Source organism: Callorhinus ursinus, unplaced genomic scaffold, assembly GCF_003265705.2.
Source record: "Callorhinus ursinus isolate GAN/ISIS: 27379988/994484 unplaced genomic scaffold, GSC_fseal_2.0 scaffold25, whole genome shotgun sequence".
Classification (NCBI taxonomy): domain Eukaryota; kingdom Metazoa; phylum Chordata; class Mammalia; order Carnivora; family Otariidae; genus Callorhinus; species Callorhinus ursinus.
This window is the reverse complement of record NW_027397087.1, coordinates 27,914,380-27,931,189: the sequence shown is the minus strand read 5'-3', so window position 1 is coordinate 27,931,189 and position 16,810 is coordinate 27,914,380. Positions and strand designations below refer to the sequence as shown.

General features: G+C 45.1%; 1 protein-coding gene across 12 annotated transcripts in view; it reads right to left on the bottom strand.

The window, feature by feature from the left end:
* TLN2 (talin 2) overlaps nt 1-16,810 on the bottom strand; it is a 435,837-nt gene that overhangs the window by 135,562 nt on the left and 283,465 nt on the right. For all 12 annotated transcript variants that reach the window (XM_073877134.1, XM_073877137.1, XM_073877133.1 and 9 more), the window contains 8 exons: nt 16,427-16,635; nt 15,766-15,864; nt 11,700-11,867; nt 10,183-10,477; nt 7,487-7,653; nt 4,191-4,319; nt 2,866-2,979; nt 690-803 (listed from right to left, as the gene is read on the bottom strand). In XM_073877134.1, the coding sequence (XP_073733235.1) occupies nt 690-803; nt 2,866-2,979; nt 4,191-4,319; nt 7,487-7,653; nt 10,183-10,477; nt 11,700-11,867; nt 15,766-15,864; nt 16,427-16,635 (1,295 nt within the window). The remainder of the gene's footprint in view (nt 1-689; nt 804-2,865; nt 2,980-4,190; nt 4,320-7,486; nt 7,654-10,182; nt 10,478-11,699; nt 11,868-15,765; nt 15,865-16,426; nt 16,636-16,810) is intronic.

The window sequence follows — 16,810 nt, the reverse complement described above, 5'->3', positions numbered from 1 at the left end:
AAAAAGAGCCCAACAGATGTATCAGCGAGTCCTGTAACCACAGGTTCAACTAGAAAAGGACAAGGAAGACGCTCACTTGATCTCATGAACTGTTCAGGAGATACGGGAAGTGCTGAGGGATTCGAATACAAGAAGTATGTAAAAAGGGAGTTTTCCCCACCACTTAACAGTCTCATTTTATTTTCCTTAAAATGAATCTACCCCGTAGCTGGCAAAGATGGACACGACTTACTAATTGTACAACTGCCACAAAAAAAGATCACACCTTTGGAGTGATCTTAGCACTTAGCACTTCTTTTTCCCCAGTCTGTGAATAACAACATTAGACTCTCTGGAAACTGGCAAACCTAGAGCACTACCCAGTACCAGGCTGTTCGATAAAACTTGCAACTTAATCCCGTTTGCCCTCACAGAGGAGAAATAAAGATGAGATTCCCAAGAAAAATGGATTATGGGCCATCTCCCAGGACAGTTTCCCTACATATTAGCATTTTGCTTTGCCAAACTAAATCCACCTCTCCTGCAAGTGGGAATATAATGGGAAGGGCTTCAAAGGTCTGCTTACTGCAAAGACTTGGATGTGGCTGTGGGAACTGGGTAATTCTTCTCTCCTTAAGGATATAAAGGGCACCCCTGACCCCACAGGTGGGGGGTGCTCTGGGCACAATCAAGGTGACTGCTTCTGTTACCTGGAGGAAGTTCTGGCTGGAGATGATGAGAGCCAGCTGGGCGCTAAGGTCTTCTGCTTGGGCTTGGCTCCCTCTCACCCCCTGGACCAGCTGAGGGATGTGATCGGCCACTGCCTATAGGAAGCAAGGAAAATTAAAACAGAGCTCATCCAGCATGGTGAATGACCAAAACAGGGTGGGAAAGGACCCCAGGGATGAATGTTTTTGGGATGTGCTATTCCACTGGGGCCATGCTTGTCCCAGATCTTGCATTTACCCCGCACTCGTAAGCCAGCTGGGTCCTTAAAAACACTGAATCCTAACACAGCACCTCTGGGGAGCTGTCTCCCACACACGCTCTACTCTTGCGCTCCTGAAGGTGCCAGTACATTTAAGCACAGTATGAGTCTCCGGAAGGAGGTCTGTTTTCTGCATTGGCCCACTTGTAACAAATACCAACCTGGCCAATTACAGTTTAGAGCTTCAAAGCAAACAAAGAATCTATACAATTCGTCAGTATCAAGTCTCACAGTCCAATGATGAGAAAAAAGTAAGAGAAGTACTCAACTTCCAGCCTATGTCAGTGCTTTGATTTCTCACTTGGCAGGTAAGCGTTCCGTCCGTCACCTTCCTGTCACTACGGGTCTTCCTTCTCGGAGCAGCCCTCCTCATTTCTCAAATTGGAAATCCCAGTGCCCAGGGTGGAGGAGGGAGGAGCCGGATTTCTGTGCCATAGGAGACCAGCCTTCTCCCTTTTCTGTGTTCTCCCATCTGTGGCCACTCCTCACCTGACTGGCCAGGTCCTCAACGGTCACAGCACAGTGGCCCCCATTGCTGATGAAGTTCCCAACCGTATCCCAGCCTGCTGACCTATTTTTTTTTGGAACCCATTCCAGCAAGCGTAAAAAAAAAAAATATTTCCATGAGATTTTCCTCAGATCCTCTTCAGGACTTGCTCCAGTAATCGGGTCCACTTTGTTCTCCACTGCAACCTGATACATAGTAAAGCTCTCATTTCCTGACAGTGACGCCCAGACCCTGAGTATCTTCAGTCTCTGCAAAAGGGGGAGGGGTGTAGTCCGTCCTGTAGGATTGTCCTGGACACGAGTAGCAAGTGCTCTTTGAGAAGAGTTTTCTCACTCGTGCTGCCAGCTCACTTGAGGCTCTAACAGGCAACGCACACCCTCTACAGGAGTCTGGCTTGCAGAAAAACCCCTTCAGTCTGCATCCATTCTTGAGGACAGGGCCTTACTGCATCGCTGAGACTTTTCTGCTCTTCGGTGGGGGGCTGGCCTCAGAGAACCCAGAATCGGGACCTGAAGGGCTCTGGGGGATTCTCTTCAGAAATAAAACCATCTCTGAGGTAGAAGTGGTAATACCACTTCCATGTAAACCGTATCACAGAGGAGATGTGAAAAAGTCAGGACAGTGCAGTCAAACTCTCAGAACCTTGGTACAGATACAGCTCGCCACTCAGCCCCCACTGCTCACTGCAAACACCCTTGGAAGCTCCAGTCAGACATGCTGCCAACATGTGGGCAATGGTGACGCAATTATATGTTGTGTCTGGCACCATTCAGGGGTGTCCTGGGAGACTGAACTCCCTGGGCCTTCAGAAGCAGCAACAGAGGTGTTCACTGTGCCCTTTGGAGCACGCTGGCTTCAACACGCCATCAAGGCCCGGGTCTCAAAGGAACAAACACGCAACAATGGAGAGCCCCAAAGCACACGGTCACTGAGGCCAGATGGGATGAAATAAACCTGCCATCAGTGCGAAGCAGGGAATCAACCCTCCTACTACCAGTACACACCGAAGGCCAAGGCCCACCTCTCAGAGGGAGAAAGGCCCTCTGGAAATTCAATGCTTCGTTACTATTTCAGAGCCCCAAAATGGCCTTCTTATTGATCCTCCTTGATTTGGTCTCTTGAAGAGAAAGTAGACAAAAGAAAGACAATGCGGGAAAAAGCACCATATTCTCCCTTCAGCCACTTATGAGACAAAAACCAGACGCGTGTGTGTGTGTGTGTGTGTGTGTGTGTGTGTGTGTGTGTGTACACACCTGGAACATGGGAGCCTGAACAAACTGCATTAGGGGCCCGGGTGATCAGTCGTAACCGAATTACCACGGCGCCTGGCCCTCTAATGCTCTCCGCGTCATCTGTGGCAGCCCTGGCTCTCGGGCGGCCGGAAGCTCACCTTGCAGCTCTGAACCAGCTGCTGCTGGGCGGCGGGGTTCTTGTTGGACACGGCCGCGTTCTGGGAGGCGGCGATGGTCTGCGTGGCGGCGGCCGCAGCCTGCTTGGCTGCCACCTGAAGAGGAGAGCGACAGGAGGTGAGGCAGGCTTCGAGTGCGCCCTCACACACGCACACACACACGCACACACTGACATGCGCCCCTCCCACGGAGGGGCTGGCACGGAAGAGCCGCACGTGTAAGAAAGGGCACTCCAGGCCCAGGCCCTGCCTTCTGACGGCCACCGAGGAGCCTCGTCTAACAAGGCCCCGTTACCTCCGCGTGGTTTGCAGTCCCTAGGACGAGCGATAAAGACAGGCACGCCTGGAAGCTCAGGTTCCAGGGTTCATTTGTCTCTCTCAAAAAAGATAAGGGACAATCAGTTCCAAGACCACGATGGCACTGATAAGTGGCATCAAGTCTAAATGTTTTAGGGGAATTGTTTCTTTCCCCCCCACAAGCAGCACAAACGCTGGTGTGCCCATGGCTCTCCTCTTGCCGCCCACGGGAAGCCTTGCTTCAGAAAGGCCCAGGCTTCCGCACCGGAGGACTTAATTGTGTCTCTCACATCCTTCCAAGAACAAGGAGGCCAGTTTTGTTCCAGAATCCAGCACACTACATGGAGGGATTCGTCAGACAGGCAGGTTCTCGGCCTCCAACCTCCCAAATTTTAGTGGAAGAGTCTCCTGTGTACCTTTGTGAGAGAAATTTATTTTCTTACAGAGTTTGTGCCTACTGCTATTTCCTTTTCTTCCCCCCAGAATAAACACATGTTCTGAAAAATGACAAAAATATTTTCTTATTCGTCCATCCCATACCTCCCACCAAGGCCTGATCCCCATCCTCCAGTCTTTCTAAGTCTGCGTTTTCTGTTGCGAGTCCTGAAAGAGTCATTGCCTCTGACAAAACATATACATTTGCAGCTAAAGTTCCTTTCTGAACATGGGCATCTCTTAATGCCAGGGGGAAAAAAAAAATCCCTATTTCCTCCTGAAAAAAAAAAAAAAGGGATCCTATTCAAGAATGCTAAAATCAGAAAAGACTTTGCTTACTGAAACCATGAGCTGAAGCTATTTTTCAAAGTGTCAATGTGCCACTGAACCTAAATGTACAATGTACCTAAAGCAACATTTCAAATTGTTTATGAGTACCTTAACCATTCGACCATATCGTTAATCTTGATTTAGCTTCCTTTATATGGGCATTGCCTTATTCATTTGGTCACTCTTTGAAATAAACTTTTTGCAATCTAAAACAGACATCCTAGGAAACCAGCCTCTTTACCCACCTCCAATCGGTTGACAATTTTTTTCTTGATGGCGTTCTGGGCGGCGGCGTTTGTTGCTACCCGGAGGCCTTCCGCAGCTTCTCTCAGTCTCTGCTGCTGGTCTTCATTCTCAGGATTGGCTGCAGCCCCCTGAAAAGGAGAAAAGAGAGATTTTGAGAGGTCCATGGGGCAGCATGCCACAGATGCTGAACTCGTGCCTTCAGTTTTACTTTCTCCTGGTAATACAAAATATCTGGAAGACAGAGCAAATGCTTCAAGCAGTATCTTTACAATAAATATGTTTCATCTCATAACAACATAAAAAATCTACCGGGGGATGTTTCAAAGCTGCAGCCGTAAACAAGAGAAATCCACTGGTAATAATCAAACCCTTGTGATCCCAGCCTTGGTCATCCATGTAAATTAACTTGTGGTCAGATATCCATGGTTTCAAAGATGTTAAGACAGATCTCCCTTCCCCCACCCCAGATCTCTCAGGGAGAATTTGATTTTAATTGGAGTGACAGACACACGTCACTGCTGAAAGATTCTCCTGTCTTGCAGCACTAGTTAATGTGGATGGGATAAGAACATAGGATAAACAGGGGCTGGGGACACCACCCAAAATAAGGAAATGTTGTGTAAGAAAGACCATGCCTAGAAACTGCATTCCTGGAAAACCTGAGTTGGAGAGTATAGCAAGGTAGAGCTGGGACTCCACTGCACTGAAATAATGAGAGCTATCCCATGCCCCTTCCCTTGGCAGGGAAAGAGAAAGGGCCATGCACGGCCCATGGCCACATGGTTGCTGTAGGTTCAAGTGTCTTAGGTACGCAAATGGGTTTTATTGAGATGGGTGGAATTCTGAAGTAGGGAAAAGGCTAATGGTAATGTGATATAATTTTACTGCACAATAATTAACAAAGACTTAAAGCACATCCAGCCTTCCACTCCCACCTGCAGTAGAAGAGGTGATTGAGATTTTTCTCACCAAGTCTGGATGTTCTGAGACCAGTTCTTAATGTATACAGATGAATGAGTTTCTTTTCATGAACACTTCAGGGTGATAATATTTGCTCACAAGGCAGAGACAAAAGCAGAAACACACACGCCAATTATTGAAAATCGATTTTCCAATGTCTCCATCTTCCAAACGGCCAATTTGCCAAATTGACCATTTATAAGAACCTATTTCTTTGAACTATTTATAAAAGTTATGGGAAGTCATCCCGGCTGGAACAGTTTTAACGTCTGTGATCAAAGTGTTTTGGCAATCCTTTTGAAGGGAATCTTCCATTCTTTCAAACTGTAAACACTTTAAGTAGTCTTGATTTTGTATGTCTAGCAACTAAACAAATTCTGCTTTTGTATTTCATGTGTGAAAGGTTGTCTGGGCTACTTTTGTATTCTTTTGCAAATTTAGGAAAATCATTTTATTTTCTTGGTCATCAGGTATTTAAACCACTCCTACATTTGCCTTCCTTTGGTATTCTAGGCAGCAGAAAACCATCATTTCTGCACTTGACTCTGAAGTGAGCATCTGGATCCTTCCTTAGCAACATCTCTTTCACGATGAACATACATTAGATATGCAGTACTAATCTTGGCCCGGAATCTTAGCTACTGATTATGAAATGTATTTTTTTTCTGCACATTAAATATATTTTTTGGAGCTCTAACCATCATAGGCTCGTTAGCTTTCAACAAAATTCCGCAAATTAAAATACTGTCATGAAGACCAAGTGACAACTTTTAGCTAAAAGAATGTATGGAAACACCATTGTCCCATCTGATAGAAATAATCAGAAATAAATACTTAAACAAGTTTCTGGTAACATGGTACCTTCAGTAAGGTCTGGTGAGCACTACACATCTAGAAACAAATATACACAATGGTCCTGGCTCAATCTTGATTATGTGATGGTAGGCTTAATCGTTTTAATTTTCCTATTTGTTAAGTAGGGATTGATTAGATTTTACACTAAGGTTCTTTCCAGTCTGCCAATTAATTTTTGTCAACAGGAAGGTTTCCTTAAAATAGGTATGCTTAGACTTAGAAGTGGGGTGGGGGGGGCGGAACTCGTAAAAACCATAAAGAAATTAACCACTGCACCAAAACCCTAACACATATTTTTGACTAAAAGGGATGGTTAAGGGCAGAGCTTCTCAGCTGAAACAGGGCTCGGGGGACAGAGGAAGGAAGTTCAGACCCTGCCCCTCCTTGGGTTTCTCTTTATCCTATTCACGAGGTACCTCCAAGAAATGACAGTCCCTCAGGGACTACAGTGGTGAGTCAGTCGAGGAAGGTCTACATGATTCACCACATGTCATAACATATTTTACGTGAAAGAATTCACATGCTAGGTGGTTTGAGGTGCACTCGTATTCTGTTGGAGGCCAGGATGTGGAGGCTTTTAGTGAATCTTAAATGCACAGAAACATTAACAAATACATGTTAACTTAGGCATATGAAGTGGAAGGCGATTTTATTTTATTTATATTCATCAGCATTTTCTATTAATTCCACCAAAAATGTATGCTAGTTGCATAATAACAAAAAGAGGAACATAGAGAAATATACCTTTCTCCATTTAATACGGTTCTCACCTCGAGGTGGGAATCAGAATCTTCTGTGGAACTGACCTGCACGTACACACACGGTCCCACCAGTGACCTTGTGAATCAGGGTCTTTGGGGGCGGGACTGAGACACGTGCCTTTTGATGTTTTACGGGGGGCTCTGAAACAGAGCCCTGAGATAAGAATCACTGGCTTTTAGAAGTCATGTGCTGAAGCACAGCTGTCAAAAAAGCAGAGAGCTGACTCTTAACTCTTCATTCCAGCTGTTGTATAATATTTAAAACTGCTACTGGGATTTGAAGAACAGTGAGGCTGGAAGCACTCTACTATGTAAAAGCGTGATAGGAGTTTAGTTGAGAAGTCGAATGGAGGATAAAGTAATATTCAGGTTGCAGGCAAAAGAAGAGGCCTATTTGAATCTGCTGTTGACAATCTCCAGTTTAAAAGAATCACCATTTGCAATAGCTGATGGCGATAACCCCATGGACAGAGAGCACGCTCACTAAGCAGGGACTTCGTCGTCTACAGCTGAGTCAGCATCACTCCCCTTAAAGAGTGTTATTCTCATGTTCCATGCCCTTCTCCTTTCCCAGTGCAACGAGGTTAAATGTTACACAACCATAGAGGTCTTAAACAACAAAAATGCACTCAGCTGACCATTCTTTATCTTCAGGGTACCTTCCAAATCCTAACTCTTAATAATGGTCTCTTTCCCGTTGAACAAATCCAATGCAATACCTTGGCAGCTTCCACCATGCGAGCTGTGGAGTCGGCCAGGAGTTTCGCGGCTGCCAGGAGCTTCTTTGAGTTCTCCATGTCGATTTCAGCTTCTGCATCCGACCTCATGGCGTTGACGAGGTCTGAGGTCGCCTGGGCCAGGACTCGGGCCTGGCGCACCATTTCACCTACGGGACGGGATTGAGAATGCCATCTGTCCGTCTGCTTTCTAAAGCTCAAAACCAGCACAGTCTAGTCTCCACACCTCTGGCAAGACGGACAGAGAGAAGGGAGCCCCCAAGCTCTAGTCCTAAGCAATGCAGCCCACTTAGACCCAGGACCGAAAATACTCCCCATGGCTACCAGGACCGTACACCCCAAACACAGCCATCTTCCATCTTGAACTCTGAGGGACAAATAGAACACCATGAAGCAAAGAGGAATTCTTTTGTGAAAGAGAAAGCAGGGAACAAAGTTATGTGGATTTATTATGCGGTTTAGTAAAATATTTATTTAGAAAATATTATTTACCTCACTTCAGGAACCACTTACACAAAGTCCTTATAATAAACTCTGCATAATGGCATAGAAAATTACTTTTGAAATTTGAAAGAATTTGCATGTTACCTAACTCCAGATGAATAATGTCACATGATCCATTGTATTTGTGTCATTTGGCTCTCACTAATAGGAAGCACAGACCCCAGTTTCATGCTCAATTGCTAACATTTGCCTTGGCTCAGTTTTTCCTATCAGTTTTCTGTTTGCTCACCCTTTTCTTCCTAGTGCTGGTTTTGATCTTATTATTAGTAATTGTTTGGTTTTACTGTTCCTGTGATTTTACTGGCATCTATTTCAATTTTCTTTTAGAAGTAGGAGGGGTAAAAGAGTAAACATTTAAAAAAGAACTACTCAAATGTAAGGGAATTTTTCCTCCCCTAAAGGTCATTTGAGGATGTCAAAACACTGTGATATTAAGGAGGAAAAAAAAGCTTTCATAAAAACCAAAATGTGCTAAATTCAAGGTAGCATGGATTGGATCCTGGGATGGTAAAAAGACTTGAGTGGAAAATCTGGTGAATCTGAATCATGTCAGTAGTGAATAGTTATGCATCAAGGTTAATCTAGTTCTGACAAATGTGCTGTGGGTTAGGGAAGATGCAAAAAATGAGGGAAAATGGGAAAGGTATAGAAGAACTCTCTGTATTACTCTGCAACTTTTCTGTAAATATGAAAGTATTCCAAAATAAACAGTTTATTAAAAAACAACAACAAAAAACAAAAAATCCAAATGTGCAGAGTATGCTGATCTTCCTGAATCATGTAAGGAGGATACAGAAAAGCACACATTTTTATTTGTTTCTTTTCAATACTTGTTACAAAGAATGGCTCTGTGCTGACAAGGAAGTAAGCAGACAAACCTCTTACAAACTACTGGTAGGGTTGCAAACCATAGAGCCTTTCAGAAATTCCACTTACTACATATAGCCCTAAAAGTAAACCAAGATATTTTTATAAAAAGAGTTCCTACAGTATTATTTTTGTTAAAGCAGAACAAACTAAGAAGCAAACCAAAAGACTTGGAAATGACCTACATGTCTATTTAAAGATAATTGGTTAAGTAAATTATGATAGAATTCCGTGGAGTAGAATATTATGCTGCCATTAAAAAGATTAGCATATAGGTCAACATGAAAAATGTCTTTAAGATGTATTAAGAGAAAAAGTTTGCAGAAGAGTATAAATAATGCATTTTCATTATTATAAAAAGAAAGATGGTGTTAAAAATGCATATACACACATACACAAGCATGTGAGACTGTGGGAAGATCATGTAAAACAGAAATTGGTGAGTTGCCAAATCTGGAGATTTAGATGGGATAGAGCTGGGCTGGGCCTGGGGAGACTGACTTTTCAACTAATAGACTGGAAGGTACATTTTATCTATTTTTAAATTTTCTGGATATTATGATGTTTGACATCATATCTTAATACCTTTCTGGCTCGAGACAGACTGCCCTTCTGAAGGCTAGCCAACTTCTAGAGATAGCAAAAGTCCAGCCAGGAGCACGCCTCTGATACACAAACTAAGCAGCTGGGAGCCACACCTCCTCTATCTGGCCACCACAGCCCTGGACGCAATATCCTTAGGCCTCATTCAACCCGGGGCCTGATTCCAGGCAACTACGATGACCCCTATAGTGTAGAGCCTGCTGCAAATAGTCAAACTAAGCTGTTCACCCTGCCCTGCCTTGGCTTTCCAATGGAAATCCCAATGAAGGCCACAACCTAAGCTTTCCCCCTCTCTCCTATCTTCTGCAAACTGACCAAACCCGAGGCTTCCCCTGGGACCCCGCATGGCACGTGGTGACGCTCTCTCTGGGAACTGTGAGTAGAATACAGTTTTCCTTCCAAGCTTCATTCCTGCACCTTCTGTGGCTGCATCAACTTTACCATGCCACATCCGACATGTTTCTTTTAACAAATGGGATTTGCCAAGAAGTTATTTAAAAAGCCTAGTTAATGAACTCTTTAAGTGTTGCCATGGATGGGCACATTAGGAGTCTTCCATCTTTCTCCCAGCCTCAGCGAGCAAGTCTCTGAGAGAGACTGATGACAACTCGCCCTCGCCAGGCAGCCGTCACCTTTTTTACTCACAATCGTCACCATGAGGGAACCCCAACAGGACCCGTCCACCCCCGGCATCGCCCCCTCACCGGCATCGCCCATGGAGCTGAAGATGCTCTCGGTGACACACATGATGGTGTCGGTGGCCTGGTCGTAGCGGCCGATGGGCTCGCCTCGGCTGGCAAACTGTCGCACATGCTGCAGGAGATCGTGCAGGGCCTGGCTGACCACGCTGGCCGCTGCGCTGACCTGCTTCAGGAGCTCGCTGTCGTCGGTGGCTGCCTGGCAGGCACGGACACAGTTCTCCACTGAGCGGTCCACGAGCTTGCCCGCTTCAATCAGCTGCTCCTGGCACACGGGGGAGCTGATGGTGGGGCTCACCACCTAAAGTAAGAAACGAGCGGGTCTCGGGCACTGAGGGTCAATTCTCGGTCCCCACTGTGCCCTAGCATTTCCACCATGTTCCTTCCTGCTCTGCACCTCGGTTCCTTACTTAGAGGACCAGGGATTACACTCAACCATCACTGAAGTTTCTCATACTTGATGATTTCACTCTACCTCTGTGACTTTTGATGCCCATTAATTTTTATCTTCTTCAGTGATACGTAACTATTCTACTGACCACTTCCCTAGAGAGAAATTTTTGGTATTTATGTCACGCCTCTTCCTTTTAGGAACGTCTAACTTGAGTCCCCTGAGCTAGGATAACAAGACTATCTAAGAGAATTGTATTTCTTTTCCAGAGACATCTGGAACTCTGTACCTCTTGGTACTTTAAAGAACGGGGGGATTCTGTCAGTTAACTGTGGGTACTTGGAGGGTGCACAAGGAAAGCAGGAGCGATACCATCAGGACTCCTCCTTCTGACAGTGCAAATCCCACCACAGGATAGGAAATGCCAGGCTAAGCTGGTCACAGATAGAAGATGTTATGTCATCAAGTTGAGAAAACGGACACCTCCCATCTTCTGATGCATGAACACACGGTGAGAAAAGGGTAAAAGGAAATCCGACAGGCTTGGGCTTATCCTGGTCCTGCCACGGAGGACTTCTGTGGCCTCAGGCTACTTACGAACATTTAGGGGCCTCAGTTCCCCTTTGGCAAACTGGGGATGATGTGCTCAACAAGGTAAAGTCTGACACCCAGAGTGTGCACATCGTAATGGGCAACAGTGAACTTAATCCTGATTACCCTCACTCTAACACTTCGCAGTGCAGGAGGGGCACCCCAAATCGGCGGGTAATCTATGAACCCGTTCATGATGCTCTACTACATTTCTGTACAACGCAAGAACTCTTTGTGTGCAGGTGTAAATAAGACACACTGAGAAGCCCAAAGGAGAGACACGGCGATCTGCAAGCAGAAATGGCCATTAGACGCAGACAAGGACCCCTGCCTGAGGGCTTGGGCAACGAAAAAATGATAAAAGCACAATGGGGCGGTTAATGCCAAAATCCTATCCTGTCATCTTAAAGACAACACCTGATGCAAGCTCCAAAGCATAGACAATTTTAACAAATTCTGCCTCTGGTCTCCCCCAGTGACTGGAGGCAGACCAGAGCATGAGATGCTTGGAGGAAAGGGCCTGCAGTACCAGCTGGCTTACCTTGGCACACGCCACAAGCTGGGAGGTAGAGAGGGCACACTGGGTGGCTGCAGCAATCACCCTGTTCTGTAGCACTGTGTCTTCAGCTACTTGGGCAACATTCTTCGCCTTTAATACCAACATGGCAGCAGCATTGGCCACAGCTTTGGCCAAACTCATTAAAACATCCTAAGATGGGGAATAAAAAAATGGGCATTTATTTTTTTTAATCACCCTTTACAGCCTAGAAATAAAACATGGTGTCCACTTAAACACTTTATTAAAATTCCATTTGAACTTTTTCTTTCCAGTCCTTCATAAGCATATTCTTTCCACTTATTTTTCTGAAATGTCAACTCATCCTTAAACGTAATTAAAGAGACTCGTGTCCTCATGACATAGTCTCCTATACATTAAGTAGCATAAGGTTTAAATCTAAAATAGGGTAATTTCAGGGGAGGGTTTTTATTTTAACCACTGATTCACATTCATGTACTTCTCTAACCCCGAGTCTCGATTAAGTCTCTTGAATATGTGGTCGATGCAGTAGCTCAAGAAAAGCTGGAAATGTATCCAGATGCCATAAATACAACATGCTGTAGGAAGGATAGAATTCATGGCCTCCAAGTCATCATGTCTCACTGTCACTTGAAAATTTATCATTTGGATTTCCGTTTTGCACAAGGATCCAAGGTGCCATCAGAAATTCAGGCCACATCTCTGCCTCCAGAGGGCAATGTTGGTCATGCACAGACAATACCTATAGCTCAAGAGCCAAGGAATGCTCTGAAGATAAGTTATTTTCAGTGTTCTGTAGTCTTCTGGATAGGGATTAAATTATTACGAGAAGTGGAAAGGGAGCCTACATAAATAAACTAGCTACGTGCTACAATCTCACTGAAGATGCAAGGAGCTCTGAGCCTTTATAGATCAGTTTATGCTTTGACTCAACAAAAAGGCATTCTGTCTGCAGGATGGAGAATCCTTTGATTTAGTCCACCAGATTTGTCACCCGTCTGTGTGACCTGAAGAATAACCACTGTTAACATTTAATTTGTTTCTTTGCTTTTGGTATTGAAGGTAGTTTATTTGGTTTGGAAATGCCTTCCCAAACACATCCCAAACATATGAGCCATTTTTATTTTGAACAAACATGTCAAGGCCTTCTCCCAGAGGAAATGTGGTCAGAAGTCTTTATTAATTCATCAGATAATGAAAAGCACTTTTGATTCTGAATGCAAAGGGCACCCACAGAGTCTTTACAAGAAGACATTTTATGAGATGATATATTGGAGAGAGTGTTCAGCCTGCACAGTGTTACACAGAGCAGAAACTATATGCTATCCAGGCAAATCAGAAACCCATAAACCTACCACATAAGCCAATTGTAAAATAGACAAAAACCAAGCAGTCTTAAAGGAACAGTTTAGTCCAGTCTTTCTTTTAGGTCTCTGATGTTTATTAGATGTCCAAGGAAAAAGCAAAGTCTGAGGTTCCAAACGTTGAAGATGCCTTTAGGATCTGAATGGCACTTGTATGCCACGTAACTTTTAGAAATTGCTCCCAACACAGCCTGTGAAGTTACAGTTTTGTTTTTTTTTTTAAGATTTTATTTATTTATTTGACAGAGAGAGACACAGTGAGAGAGGGAACACAAGCAGGGGGAGTGGGAGAGGGAGAAGCAGGCTTCTCTCCGAGCAGGGAGCCCGATGTGGGGGCTCGATCCCAGGACCCTGGGATCGTGACCCGAGCCGAAGGCAGACGCTTAAGGACTGAGCCACCCAGGCGCCCCTGAAGTTACAGTTCTTGAACACCTATCTCGATGCTCAGCAAACACTCAACTTGAATGTCACAAATTATTTACAAGATTTTTAAAAATATCTTTCCAAAGTGGGTCACAGTATTCTTTCACTTGATATGGATTTGTCTTTTCACAGAGGGACTAAGATTTGGTCATGTAGACTCATGATTGTTCTAAAGGGCTTTGTTAGACTCATTTAAAGAAATCCTATTCCTCCTATTAATTTTGTCCAAAAGAAATACAGTTGGAAAAAGAACGTGATGCTATAGCCACAGTTGCTGACAAGGCCTTTGTCAAACCTTTCAACAAGACCACTATTATGTAGCCCATGTAAAATAAATCTTTGTTAACTCTGGGAACATGCAGTACACTGAGAACCCAGGAAAAACTCTGAGATAAGATCTCAAGAATCAGAAAAATAGAGCATAAGAAATCCAATGTCAGTAAGCCAGGGTCTACTCATAACTGGAGGGGGTTGCAGGATCACCTTACCGCACTGACGTTTGCCCAGAGATCTTAAAGAAATGGAAAGCATTCAAGTCAGGCCTTTCTTTCCCTGACACGGAAGCCTCTTCAGGACCCTACCGCGAACCTGAGCCTGCTTTCCTAGCATGTCTGAATACAAACAACAGGAAGCAGAGGTTGCATTTTTATGTGATGATAACGGTCTGTCAAAGAGAGAAAGAAAAGAAAACGTCTTCAGCAAGCCAAGGTGCATGCAGAGTCTTCAGGAAGACCTGTGACTTTCTTCTCCACCGTTCGAAACACTCTGGGGAAAGGGGTCATATTTTTGAGGAAAGTCAGTTGACCACTTCATGTTAATGAAGCCTAGTAAACCAACAGCTGACTGTCATATTTACCCAATTCCTAAGCAGGTGCCTGCCTACAAAGAGTTACCTGCTCTAATACAAAAAGCAAGAGCCAATACAAGGGCAGTTTGGGGATCTGGCTCAGGGGAAGTCAGGATAGGGTCACAGTTAGCTAGAATTTAGTGGGATATGGTTATGTGGTCTGCCGTCAATTCTCTTTGAAATGAAATTATTACCGGCCATCCCAGCATAGAAATAGTTTCCAGGAATATTGCTACCCACCACCACCCGCCCCGCTCCCCCCATCATGGGGCTCACCCTCCATCATGACACGAACGTTCAAGCACTGACAGTCTTAATGCATTACAGGACACGAAGGAGTCCTCTGGCTCCAGCACCACACGTGTGTGGTAATTAGAGGAGAAACAAAACTCATCTATGGATGCAATTTCCGTGTATCACAACATGTACGACCATGTTATAGCGTAACTGACGCATCTTGTGTAGATGGAGTTTGGTAGTTCCAGAGAAAACAGCATACAAAACTGCTACTCATGAAGAAAGAAACTTGAATTCTACAGCAAAGTTGAATGATCTTTTTATTCTGAATGCTACAGAATTCCCCACTGGTCAGCCTGACATAGGATCTGGAAAAGGGCATCTTCCAGAGAACCTGGCCTTGAACGGTAAGTTGAATTAGAATGTAGTTATATACTACTTAAAATTAGGTCTTATGAGAAGGAGAAAGGCATGAAGGGCATCTGCCCACAAGGATGTGAGAAGACAAGCTCAGTGTAGCCTGGAGCTCCCCTCATCTGTGGCAGCTGGGAACGGAGGCAGACAAGCGGAGCTCCTATTTGAGCTGGCAGCACATCAAACCAGCTGAAAGCAGGGGCTACAACTGTGAGCAGAGGACAAACAGCACATATCCTTGGTACTGAACAAGGAGGGTAACAGAAAGAAAAAAAGTCCCTACCACGCTGATTTTGGATATGACACAGACAACAGACCCACCTCTGAGTACAAAGGAGAGCCTATGCTGTCTGTGAGTGCAGTGTACGGGAGCACACGTTTCCTCCTTTATGCGGACTCCAGAATAATGCAGTTAAAAACCGCCCCCAGAAGACAAAACAAGACTGCCCATGAGTCGATAATTATAGAGACTGGATGGTAGACACAGGGAGTTCATGGCATTATTTCCTCCGCTTCTGCGTTTAATGAATGTCCAGCATATTGTCCAGTGAGCATAGCTAAATAAGCGCTTTACAAGAATGATGCATGATATGAAGGAAAGTGAGTTTTTTAGTTGAAAATTAAAAAAAAAAAATTAACAAAGCCCTCCCCCACCCCAAGAAAATCCACCTCATTTTTATTCTTGACAACCCAGTGAAGACTTGGTTTTTCATACTTTCTCCCTGTTTGGGTCTAGACCATCACTTAGACCCCTTTTCAAAATTAGGGGCGGCAAATATCTTACCTGGAATCGCTCATCAGTCTCATTCTCTCCGATCTGCCTCAGAAGATCCCCACTGGCTTGTCCAATGCTTCCAGCAGCAGTCAAAACTGTCTGTCGAGGCTAGAAAAACACACGTTGGTTGGAAAGAAAATGCATTTCCTCCACAGTGTCATCAGACAGCAGGGCAGCAGAAGGAATCCTAAGGGACTGGCCTCCTCCTACACCTAGATGAGAGTCTATCTGCTAGATGGGAGACTTAAATACCCTGGCAAAATCTGTGCAAGGAAATGCCTGATGTCTCACGAACCAGTCACAGGTGGATCGACTGGAAACGTTCAATCAGTGAGTCTTGCTCAGCTGGTAGGAAGGTGATATGCACTTTATGGAAATTAGGGCACAAACTTATATCCCCTTCAAATGTGTATTGACTGTGTGTGTTTCTGAGGTTGAATCGAATCAAGTACCCTGGGGTGAGGGGACAGGGAGGTTTCCTACTAACAGCACAACCAGTCCCAAAAGTTGAACCATAGATTCTGTACCCAGTTCACCAACTCCAAACCCCACGGTATGGTAACATGCCCCATCAGGATGGAAGGAACAGCTTCAGAGCAGGAGCCCTGTAGTACTCAAGGCTGCACCTGCCTCATCAGAACCTGAGTGACCGCGTGCCCCAAGAGCTCACCTCTCCAGAAGTAGGCTGCACAGCTTTCAGCAAGTCCGACACTGCCCCCGCGAGGGTCCTTGCAGCTCTGAGCAAGTCCTCCCCACTGCCCACCTCATCGTCCATCAGAGCCGCCAAGAGCTTCACGCCCTTGGACATCTCCGTCAGGTTGGAAGAAATGGTGGTGATTGCACATCCCACTGCTGTGTAGTCGGTGTCTGCAGGGTCACCTGGGACAGAGAAGGGCCGTCACCGTCACAGGAGGGTGGTGAAGGGTTAGGAGAGCCCAGATGGGTGATGGCATCAGCCATCACTCTGCAGGTCGAACACAAAGCTGCACGCGCACAGGGTGACACCGGGCTCCCTGTCTCCAAGGTGCTGCTTCTCCCGAGTCCTTTTGCCCCG